At 34.3% G+C, this 12,468-nt stretch overlaps 1 protein-coding gene across 3 annotated transcripts in view; it reads right to left on the reverse strand.

Moving 5' to 3' along the window:
• The window catches only part of LOC106157560 (ATP-citrate synthase), a 25,636-nt gene extending 13,191 nt beyond the window's left edge, over window positions 1-12,445 (reverse strand). Inside the window, exons 1-14 of one of the 3 annotated variants that reach the window (XM_087014232.1) lie at window positions 12,364-12,445; window positions 8,864-9,031; window positions 8,375-8,497; window positions 5,893-6,054; window positions 5,392-5,483; window positions 5,143-5,222; window positions 4,590-4,720; window positions 4,278-4,396; window positions 3,848-3,984; window positions 3,430-3,491; window positions 3,080-3,197; window positions 2,523-2,665; window positions 2,161-2,175; window positions 65-315 (exon numbers count right to left, since the gene is read on the reverse strand). In XM_087014232.1, coding sequence (XP_086870358.1) covers window positions 65-315; window positions 2,161-2,175; window positions 2,523-2,665; window positions 3,080-3,197; window positions 3,430-3,491; window positions 3,848-3,984; window positions 4,278-4,396; window positions 4,590-4,720; window positions 5,143-5,222; window positions 5,392-5,483; window positions 5,893-6,054; window positions 8,375-8,497; window positions 8,864-9,013 — 1,583 coding nt within the window. In that variant the 5' untranslated portion in view covers window positions 9,014-9,031; window positions 12,364-12,445. Of the gene's footprint in view, window positions 1-64; window positions 316-2,160; window positions 2,176-2,522; window positions 2,666-3,079; window positions 3,198-3,429; window positions 3,492-3,847; window positions 3,985-4,277; window positions 4,397-4,589; window positions 4,721-5,142; window positions 5,223-5,391; window positions 5,484-5,892; window positions 6,055-8,374; window positions 8,498-8,863; window positions 9,032-11,949; window positions 12,321-12,363 lie in introns of those variants that run through there. The other 2 variants (XM_087014231.1, XM_087014235.1) reach the window with 2 other exon arrangements.
• Window positions 12,446-12,468: the final 23 nt, after the last annotated feature.

Here is a 12,468-nt window from a genome sequence, read left to right on the forward strand (position 1 = left end):
ACATTTCAGAAAAAATAATAACAATTTTAAATGAATAAATAAGGCAATGCTCCAATCTACTTACACAAAAGGATAGACCTGCGCTACAACAGAGGGCTCTTTCCGCGAGCACACAAAATCATAGTCCAGCATTCCCTGCACTGCGCGATTCTGCATTCCCCAGATGATCGCCTTCGTTGTACGAGTGAACAGAGGTTCATGAGAGATTTCCTTATTGGAAGAAAGCTGGGCCTCCATGGAGGTGTTGGTGTCGCCCCCTTTGCTGCCAGGTTTGTGGAGTTCTGCATCTGAACCTTTACGACTCACTGACGGAGACTGGAATGATATTAAAACACGGATATGATAATCCTTTTAAAAATATAAATTTGAGCCTTTGTGTGTTATTATAATATAGATATCTCTTCTTTTTTTTTTCTTTTCGAAAGTTGTAAAAAGCTTTTTATTAAATTCTAAGCAAATTACATAAACAGGGGTGCATTGAAGAGAAAAGTAAGTATTCACCTCCAACAAAAAATATTATTTTTTTTTAATGTAAGACAAGTGTCTTTTTTTCATCTTATCTGTAGCCAGGATTTTGAAATTACATGACTCTGTATGTCCCCCAAATCCATAATTATCCTGAAGAAGTTCTGTACATGTATGCAATAAATCAAACAAAACCTATTTAACAATTGTAAAATGGTCTATATGATTCAAATTACAAATGACATAAACAACGAGCTGGAAAATTCCACATCCAACAGTAAATTAACTTCAGTTCATACATTTAATTTAAAAAAAGCTCCCAATAATCATATCTGTGAAAAGAATTATTAACTGTCAGGTTGCAGGAAAAAAAAAAAAAAAACCTGAAAATTATTTGAGCCATAAAAGTCATACCCTGATTGCTTAATAAATCTTAATAATAAATATACAAGAAATTATTAATTGTAAAAACAGCAAGTTATCAACCTGCAAAAAGCTTAAAGGGGGAAAAGCCAAACAGCATCAAACTGAACTATGGGAATAGAATAATACATGGCTAGCATGTCAACATATCAATGCTTACTAGGTACTATATAGTAATATACACGTTAAGTTTTACAAAAGCTTTGGTTGAAGTTTAGAAGGTTGGAGGGGTCAAAACATTGTGTTATTATAATAGCAATGCACACTTGTTTTCGTCGCAATCAGAAAGCTCTGGTTAGGTGGGCGGGGAACAGAGGAGATACAGATGAGAATGAGAAAGAAATGAAGTAACATTTAAATTGAGATAGAACCTGGCTTATGATGGATATTCAATGCTTCCTAACAGAACAGAAATCAAAGTCTTGTCTCTGTGGTCTGATCTTTACTAAAAAAGTGAATGAATAACTATAAATCAAATAAACAAAAAAAAAAAAAAAATCTTTCTAAAACATCAGACTAGCAAAACTATACATTCCACCCCACATTCACATGCATACTTTGAAACTCAACAGAATTTTTTTTTTGCTTTTGTGAATTATGTAAAAAAACAAAACCGATATGTAAAAAAAAATGTTTACAGCATGAATGTACTGTAATATCAAATGATCACCATTGTTCAATGCAGGAAGTATTAAACAAGCAGTGCTGCTAAAATGTTCAGTAACATGAAAAACATTCAAAAACTACCTTTTTCTTCTAAATGCAACATGACTAAGAAAATAAAACACAAACATATTCTGAAACCCTAATACAACCTCTCAGGCAGACAGCCATGCATGTGCGTACAATCCATGAAACTTAGAATTGAAAAAAAAAAAAAGAGCAATTCCCCTTATAACTGTATTACCTGTGGTGCTGCCCTCTGGAAAACACGACCCCATCTCTTAAACTGATTCCAACCAAGTGTATGGTATGAACCTCTATATAACACCAGATCTACTTATGTTGATGTTGACAGTTAAACTTTTACTTGATAAAATAAATAATTTGAGATAAACGGTTGCCAGAGCGAAAGGATTCAAATAGATAAATAAATTCTATCATAAATGAGATTTAAAAAAACTATACTGCTACATATGCAATAAGGAAATGCCACAATAGTAAAATATGCATAATACAAATCAGACTAAAACTAAAGTCTTTGTACTGCAACACCAAGGATCAAAACTCTAAAAGTATACCAACAACATTCTATCAAATGTATATTTTTACCTTATTTCCCAAGCCCTGGAAAATGCATTCAAACTCTTTTGAAACTCAAATTTTAAAATGACAGACATTCCACACTAACCAAAGCAATGCCACAAGAATATTTGTGCAAGGAAATATAATACTAAATGTGTTATGTTTTTTTAGAATTATCTTCATTCAAAATATTTCATTTTTTGCCTTTGCCAAATCTTCACTCAGGTGTCTAAATGCCTGGTGTCTAAATGCTGACATGTCAACTCTTTAATTATAAAATTATTTTTTTTAAATTAAATTCTTCTTACACTGACTTCATAAATGATCTACAGCATGTTCGTATGCGGTTATATTTTTTCTATTAATAAGTTTTTTTTTCAACTACTCACCCCTCCAGGCAGCAAGAAGTTAGCAGTGGTCAGCTGTTTGGGTTGTGGTCTGGGGACCTCTCTGGTACCTAGTGCCATACCAACAATAGCTGTCATGTGGGTCTCAGGTCCAAACACGTGGATAGGAACACCCAGGGTCTCGCCTGGAAAAAGATTTCAATTTACCAAATGAATAAAATAATATAATGCAATACTAAGCTTGCAAATAGGAGAGGTTGAAAAAAAACACTAATCAAAAGAAAACTGGAAAATTTAGGAGACGAAAACAAAAAATAAAACTGCTCACTCTGTACCTAGTTGAGTTCATTGCACTTAAGGCCACAGAGAAAACAATATATATCCATTCCAGCTGATTACATTTTGATTAAAATAAATTATTCTAACAATTTATAATCACAATGGTAATACTGTTATAAGTCGAGTCTTTCTTATAATCTCTACAACCAATAAACACAAAGTAAAACAAAATCTTTCTCAAAATCATTGCATGTTAAAAGACATTGTGCCAGTTCCTTTTTATCATCATAACAGTTCCCAGTAGTGCTCAGTAGACGTACCCAGTTCCCTCATTACCCTCAATCCTTCCTGGTAGTTAGGACCTGCTCGCCTGACGTAAATCTTTACATTGTGTTCTATGAGCTGCTGCTGGTACTCTCTCAGTGCTTTCACGATGCCCTGGCGGAGTTGAGAAAAAAAAAAAAGCTATGAAATGCTTCTTTTTCCCTCTTCTTGAGAAGTATTACATCCGACTTGATGGGGACTACATTTTCAAAATTTATGCAGGGATGGCCAAATCTCATTTGGCATTTCAGGCTCATTTTATATGACCTAGTCCAGTTTACATATTCAAAATTTCCTTTTTAGTATTTCATCTTATAGAACAGTAACACTGACAAGAGGAATTTACCTTGAATGTAGTTGCCACATTGGTAAAGTTTGCTATACCACCACCAATGATCAAGATCTTTCCTGGAATAAAAAAAAATTAATAAAAAACTAAGATTTAATAGATGCTTGAAAAAGACAAACTAAAAGTGTTAAATCAGACAAGATGAAGTCTTTCAATTATGCTGTTAAACTATAAATAAAAGTGTGTTACACAAAGGAAATGTTTCAACTGTAGGCAAGTGATTTGGTACTAAATTGATCTATGGTATAAATGTGTTATATGTTGATTAGATTATCAATTGTTTCTCATATAACTTCAAGAATCTCTCTCTCTCTCTCTCTCTCTCTCACACACACACACACACACACATACACACACACACACACACACACACACACACACACACACACACACACACACACACACACACACACACCATCTGGATGTTTTTCCTGTGTCATCAGGGACAGGACTGTCTTGGCGTACTCGTGCGTCTGCTGCTCATTGGGTGCCCCAGAGTACTCTCCATAATTAGCCAGCTCACTGGCGCCACCTAGGTCACAGATGGTATCTCTGGAATGTGTAATTGTGTCATATTAACATACTTGGTAATTAATTTGAACTGATATTTCATAACTTATTTGGAGATTAATGTGAACCTTTTTTTTTCTAAATCCTGAAAATGAAAGAGCAGATGGTGTGTGGCTCTAGGTATTGGGGATCCCAGGGTCATGGCCCAACAGAATTTTCCAATTTTTAACAAATTGTTTTTAGCAATTGTTAAGGACTGTTCTTCTGCATCCCACTTGACAAGCTGTTAAAAATATTAATTATCTTCATCCTGCTGTCAATTCAGACCCACTTACGCATAAATGACAGAAGCCCCGCCCCCTGCCACCATGGTCCAGATACGCCCACTTTTGTTGAGCACTGTCAGCTTCAGAGAGGCTCCTGTCTTGGCATCCAGATCTGCTATTGCTGCCTCCTACAACATTATATATACTTGGTGTTTATTTTTTGGTTAGTGGACGAGATATCTAGAATTTTGTTAAATTTTCAGAATAATCAGCAGTAATAAAGGGAAGAAGTGATTACAAATTTAACATAATTTCTTATTGCCTTTTTCCTAAGGTGGAGGTCTGTTTCTTTCTACCAGGTCTGTAGGTATTGCTACAAACCTCTGGATAAGCATCTCGTCCAAACGGGGGCGGGAAGTCCACCTCTCCCCACTGTTGTTTACACAGATACTCCCCACACTGGTCAAGTTTGGCCGCCAAGTCCAGCACATGGACAACACCTTTTGTGACCACTGGAAGCAAAACAACAGAAATTATTTTGGTACTTGTCTTTTTCTTAAATTATTTGATCACATTTATCAGTTCTATCAAGCAAGTCTAAATAAACATAACATTTTTACAAAATATGAAGAATATAAAAAATTATAACCTTACACAGCTGTTAAGAAGGGTAAGAAGTGATTACAAATTTTACAGAATCCTGATCTCCCGAAAACAAAAATCACAGCTGTTATTCTCCTAAATTACTTGATCAAATTTTATCAATTCTATCAAATTAGCCTAAATAATCATAACCTTTTTACATATTAGGAAGAATATAAAACATTACATTTGATTCAAACAACTTCAAGCACCTTCTCCTTAATATCAAGATCATTTACTATAGTAATAGGTATTCTATGAAAAGAACTCACTATCTAGCCTGAAAGCTTACCTAGTGGGTTGATTTCTAGATAAGTAAAATAGAGATCCACATATATTTTGTACAGGGCAGCAATAAACTGGCTCAGAATCCTGAAATGACATGTAATTTGAAATTAATCTCATGCTCCTGTTAACAATTATGTTTTAAGTAAATATGGATTGGTTCAAACATAAAATATTAAAATGTTTTAGAACAAACAAACATTATTCGAAAGACGGACAGACAGGAAGGTAATTGTTGAAATTTTATTCAGCTTACTCTTGTTTGTCAGCAGGAACCTTTGTCAGTAATTTGTCCTTGATGTCTTGTTCTGTTAAGTTTTCTCCAACAGAAACATCCACTTTGACTGCCTGGAACAGATATATATCACGGTCACTCAGGAAACCTCAAAAGTTTCAAAAGGAAAGTAACTTAAAAACCAGGTTATTTATTTTTTTCTTCAAATTCAAGTAACTGCACACTCTTTGCAAAATGAAAAAAAAAATTCTAACTTAAAAATAGTGCCCAAATTAATTCTGTATTTGATCATTGGAAAAAGGCTTAGCAATCTCCATGGTTGCTGATACAGATATCTGATAAGGATGCAAAGAGCAGAAAAGTGAGGTCTTGGCTGTGAATGCCATAAGAAGAAGCTGGTACAGAAATTTGAAAATGAAAAAGTTGACCCTCAATTTGACAGGTTACACATTTATTTATATAGAGATACACATGTATATGTATAGCATACCAGTGTTTTACATACACCGTAGACATGCATACCTTGTCATCCACGTTGCCGATATCCACACCTCCCTCGTGATGGAACAGCACAGTGTCGGCACTACGATGAGAGTAGAAACAGACATAGAACTCTTCATTCTGCTCATGAGGTACAAAGGGTTCCACTATGAAGTTCTTCAGTTTGCCTACAGCTTTGCCAATCTGTAATGTACAAAGATTTCATGAAAATTAAAATTTATTGTACCATATGAGAGTCAATTGTTAGAAATGTGTGGAAGTAATTCAAACTAGAAACTTGTTGCTTACTAGGATATAAATGTAAATTCATCTCCGATCCCCCAAAACAGGAAAAATATACACTGAAAAACAGTGCAAAGATGATATCAAATTATCTTTTTTCTTAAATTCATTTTTTATGAGCTATTTAAATCATTTTTATTTTTACTTCATTTAAAACATACCTAAATCTTCAATTTCCATGTTCAATTTTCAAGTTAAACATTACTAAGAGTTTGAAAAGATGGTATAATTCTGCATAACAATAGATTCCCAGTGAGAAGGGAGGCTCCCAGACAACAGCTGTGACAACTGATCTGGTCTACTTATGGTAACATATACAGCAGTTACAATGTAATAAAAGACATAAAAGACAACACCACAATCTTTTAAATTTGTAACATTATGGTTTCAAGCTCTAAAATAATTGTAGTATATATAAATAGGGAAGGGCAGTGTCAGACAGTCTATGGGTGTATTCCCAGAGCTTTTAGATTGATCTATCCCCGCGGGGAGTCTCACTAGATTACTGTCAGATAATCCAGCTTAAATGTCCGTCCCGCCTACTACAAGTTGTAAGGGGGTAATTAACTTTCGTGCCTGCTCAGCTGACAGCTATTTAGCGTGAACCCCCAGGGAGTTAGGTCGATCTAAAGTAGATCGATCTAATCTCTGGGAATGGGGTCTATGTAAAGCATGGGCTTATAGCTATATATATTCAGCTCAAGATTATCAATTTATAACCAATGTTGTGCAAATTCAAATATAATTTTATTGTCTTTCGTTGGCTAAAGAAAACAGGAAAATAAATGATATTTCATTTCTAAATCAATAATCCTGTGTGTGTGTGTGTGTGTGTGTGTGTGTGTGTGTGTGTGTGTGTGCATGGAAAACCTGTTCAAGAAAACTTGGATACTTTACAGACAGTGTCCTGTCAGAGCTGCTTAACACGTAAGCTGTTATTTCAACAACATATTATTAGCTGTATACATGTGTGTGCAAGCTTCCAACTTGTAAATTTACACTGCACTGTTAGCATGACTGTTCTCAAAATATGCAGATCTATTGTCTAATTTTAAATTAACAATAGAATAACACCAGTAAACTAGAGTTCTCTGTCTTAAATGATATACAGTATAAACATAAATGCACAATGTTGGCAAGTGTGTTCTTAATTACCAAGCTAAGGGAAAGCTTACAATAATCAGCAGTGTTTTCTTATTGATCCAGCACTAAACTGAGCTCAATCAATCCAGCTTTTCTAGCATTACAGACACATAGGAGAGCCATTGATTTTATGACTTAGGAAATGCCGATATCATAGAACATCATCCTGGGAATGGAGTCTAATTAAATTCCCTGCAACACTGCACACATCCTGAGTTAGTCTTATCCTGATTCATGGTTGTTACTACTATCATGGAGCGATTAAAGCATTCACTTTTAAATGAAATGCTTAAAAACTTATCTCTCCCTTTTTATCGCTTGATGAGAAATACACCCATTGTTTGCCATTAATTGTTTGCAAGAAAATAAAAGCTGCACTCAATTCTATCTTTATACTCTCTAGATATGCAGGCTCAGTGTACAATTACTACTTAATGAAACAGAATGCCCCAAAAATAAAAGATGTGGTTTTTTAAAAAGGCCTGTTAAGTCAAAATAAGCAAAGCTCCAGACCCTTCACATGCAACATGGAGTCTGAGAAAATCTACTTCTGCTGTAACCCTATTGATAGACAACAAACCAAGCTGAATTTCAGATAATCTAATCTGACAAGCTCAACTTATAAATTGCTCCCCAAAGACAACAATCAAGAGCTGTTCACTTAGCCATTCCTATTACTTTTCTTCAAGGTATCGATTGGGATTGCAACATTCAGTAGTCTTAGTATGGGTTTTATACTGATCCTTTATTCTCTTTGGTAACAGTGAGATAAAATGTTGACATTTGAAATAATCTTTTGCCTTGGCATAGAGGGACTTTTGCAAGATTTTGGCAAAAAAAAATATACATAAAAAACATTCTCAACACTTGCAAACAATGATAATTTTGCGAAAGGACTAAAACTGAAAACTAAACATACAACAACCCTTGAATAAAAATATCTAGCAAAATGAGGGTATGACATACAATGTCTGACATATAACACATAACATATAACCTGAAACTAAGAAAATGTTGACAATCTCTTTCAAAAAATAAAAAAATAAATTTTAAAAAAATTAAAAAAAAAAAAGAATACCTGAAAGTCTTTTCCAATCTTGTTGGCCAGCCAGTCCTTCACTCCTTGCAAATCTGTGTTCACTTTGATCAGCCCAAGTTTGCCTCTTCTTTTGATAAGCTGGTCTGGCTTTACTATCAGTTTCTGAATAATATAAACCATACTTGCAATGCGAGTATGAAAATATTAATATAATTTAGAAAACTGACGTCAAATGACTCTGTCTCTGTACATAAGGTGAAATGACAGAAAAATTATTCATTCTGAAATCATTTCATTTCTGGTCTCTGATACAAGTTTTGTTTCAGAAGTCAGTAAGAGAATGATGAGTAGGCCCAACACTATTTAAATTGTAATGTGTAATGTTCAAACCGAGAAAAATCTTTTTGCATAGCAGTATACAAGTAAAAAGAAAATTTTAATTTGAACAAGATTGTTATGAATATGACGTATAAAACTGTCACCTGATATATCACATGACTAGTCACATGACAATCACATGACCCTCACCTCTGTAGACAGCCAGGGGTGATCTATCACCAGTTGGTCCCAGTTTGTGTCCACTGTCACTGTGGCGTAGCGATTCTTGACCGCATGGTGACCAAGAAACTTGTTCAAGATTTCCTTACCCTTGGCTTCGTAAATTGCCTTGGCAGACATTGTACAGAGATTCTAGACCTGAATGTAAATAAAAAAATAATAATTATAAAAAAATAATATGTGAGTGATCGAGCTAGTGAATGAAAGGAAGAAAGATGAATGAATAAACAATGCCTATGCGATAAATTATCACATCAAACATAAGCTATCAGAAGTCTTATTCCTTACAAGTTTTAAGACAAAATTTCTAATAAATTACATCTCATATGTCAGTATGAAGTTACTGACAACAAACCACCATATTCTGAAGATTTATTAATTAATAAAATAACATGAAGACACATGATTTATAAATTAGTTTATTAGATTTCATAGATCTTGCAAATATACATACTACTGGTAGTACAAAAGTAATATTAATAATAAATTAATAAAATTTTATAATATTAAAAAAAAAAAAAGAAAAAAACATGGTTCATGTTTCAAACCAATACTTATTTACTTATTAAGTAAACTGACTAGGATATTTGTCTAGAGGTGAATTTGACCAGATCTTTGGTGTACTAGAAAAAGTTTAAACCAATCTTGGAGCTAGAATTCATCTGAATTCCCCACCCCAAGGTCTACATCTTACTGCAAATCTAGTAACTTAAAGGAGGAATAGTACCTGAACAGATTTTCTGAAGTAATTATTGAAACAAGGTGTTTCAATGTAGCTTCAACACATGGAAGCCAGGGATTACATCACAGACAGAAAATTAAATTACAAAATGACACTTAATATCACTTCAGAATCAATGTTAGAAAATGGAAACTCTTGGAACCATGAACAATCTGATAGATCCACATGACACTGCTACTGATTTTTTTAAAGTTTTCTGCAGGAGGGTCACCTTCAAGTATACTCATAATACATAAATATACAAAGGAAATTTTCCATTTACTCCATTAATTTGGACCTCATTAGATTTTATAAAGAATTTTTGGAATTAGGTTCAGCTCCCCCCCCCCCCAAAAAAAAAAAAAAAACTACAGGCTCTTGTTTTTAAAAGCTTCCTCCTAATAAAGTATAGATGCACTAGGTATACAGACCACTCTATGCTGTAAAGAGTACTCAAAGGCAGCACTATACCAGCTTTGGCTCACCACAGACATTAGCAATGCAAATTAATGTGGTGTCAATGCTCAGTCTAGACTGCAACTGCTGCTACACATGTGCACAATGCGTGAAACCTCATTTGTACAGTACTGGTCTCCCTCCCAATCCCTCACCTCACCCCTCCCCCCCCCCCACCATCCCCCCAAGATAAATTTATCACTCTGACACCCAATTCATTTGGACACTCTGGAAAAACAAGTAACAAACTTTTAAAGGTGTTGGAATGTTACCTGTCCAAGGCCTATGTGATTGTGCTGCAGTCATTGGCTGGGGTAGCGCTAGCACTTGCCAATTTAGCCGTAAAACTGACTTAAATTGGCTAAGCAAAATAGAGTCGATTTGATTTGTTTAAGTCAAATTTAAAGCATATGGAGAAAAAAGTGATGGAAAAACATAGTGATTTGGCTAAGCAAAAAATATTGCTAGCGCTACCCCAGTCTGGTACATAATTTCTTTGTTGCCAGGCAGTAGCATGTCAAGTAAATAAAAAGTACCATTCTTGTGCAAATAAGTAATACTTATAAATTCCTTGTATCAGCTCCTGAAGAACCGAATATCCTTATCTAGATCCTAACATCAATTTTATATATAAAAAAAAAGTATGCACATTCTTTTTTCTTTATTTGAAATAGCAATTTATTTATCAATTTTTCTATTGTAGAATATCTCTCCTTTCCATCAATTCTTTTTTTTTTTCTTTTTAGGCAAATCAATATCTTATGAATCAATTTTTATCAAAGATACCATTATTTTCATAAAAAACATGAAAGTTTTTCTTAGACATACAATCATTTTTTTTTTCTTATGAGACTTTGCAATATTTTCATAAATGACAGGCAAGAATGAAATACCTCAAAGTTGGCTACTAATAATTTGTACCAAAACTTAAAGGGATAATAACTCTTTGCATGAGAGCTATATTTCACAATAAAAACATTAGGAACAACTCATAGAAATATAATATATTCTGTTTTACCACAAAAACGGCAGTTATAGCTAATATTCTGAAATCTGAGCTTGTCTTTAGTCCTCCATTGATGGCTATATCTTAAGAGATTATAACAAAAAAAAAAAAAATAATAATAAAGTTATTAGAAAAAAAACAGGGACTAACTTTGAATGTAAAAATGGATTCATTAACCATTGGTAAGTATGGGAAAATTGTTGTTTACTCCAGGAAAATTCATTTTTTTGGCCAAAACGAAGAGTTATTATCCCTTTAACAGCCACAACTGACTCTTCAGTCTACACAAGTCTAAGCACCTATTAGTATGGTAACAGGACCAAAGCAGAAAAATTGACCATAAACTACTCAGAACTCTCCTCCCCCACCCATAGGGGCCATGATGGATACTTTGTGAGCTGTAAGCAAGCTAGGCTTTCCCCAGAGAGCCACCAGCCGTCAATTGATGTCCATAAGGATCAAAAGATGGATAGAGGGCCTACAAAATTTTTGGGTTGTTAGATGGGCTTGCTTGGGTTTAGCCTGGCGTTTCCCCAGGATTTGGGGTACAAATTAAGAGAACTGCAATTTGACACATTTGCCAAACCTTTGTGTCAAAGTGCTAGTTAAAACAGTGACTGATATGAGCATATTTACCTCTTTTTATCTTTCTGGGGCTCACGTTAAGGAAAGTCTATGATGAGAGGTTTCACTCTCCAACAATCAAAACTTACTAGACTTTTAAACCAATTTAAATTATAAATAGAAATTTGATAATTGAGAAAACTGCTGAATGTAAAAGTTATCTTTTGGTATTTATCAGTAAAATTTAAAAAAAAATAAAAATAGCAATGAGGAAAAGCGATGAACAGTCCATGAGAAATCAATACTTACCACAGACTTAATACAAATCAATTTGTGTGACCGGCAAGTTGTATGCTAAATTGCTGCAACTTTCAAAACTTGTAAATGTCCAAAACTATATTCTCCACAATCCAAGAGCTCAAAAAATATATGTCTCAGTTATCAGCACATTTATATATCTTCTGGGCGGCTGCAAAAATCAGTGTCAGCAAAAAGTTTGTGCTGTGTCAGCTGCACACTGGATCTCGATTTGTTGTCTATGCACCAGGTGCTTGCCGGCGGAAGTCAAACTTGACCTCTTTCCGGAAGTAATATCCCTAAGCCTCAAATACTGAGTTTAGAGTTCTATATTAAATTGAAACACAGTTTTATTATCATAATACGTGCATCCAAAGCCTTGTAAATGCGCAAAATTCGGTTAACGTGTCTGTCACAGTTACTTACCACAAGTTAAGCAGGTAATAAGGAAGTCACGCCACGATCTGACGATGACCTCGGGTGATGTGGATTTGACCTTGAGATTGACCTGAAAAAATTCTATAACGTTTT

This window comes from Lingula anatina, chromosome 5, assembly GCF_051362555.1.
Source record: "Lingula anatina isolate TDL-2025a chromosome 5, LinAna3.0, whole genome shotgun sequence".
NCBI classification, from domain to species: Eukaryota; Metazoa; Brachiopoda; class Lingulata; order Lingulida; family Lingulidae; genus Lingula; species Lingula anatina.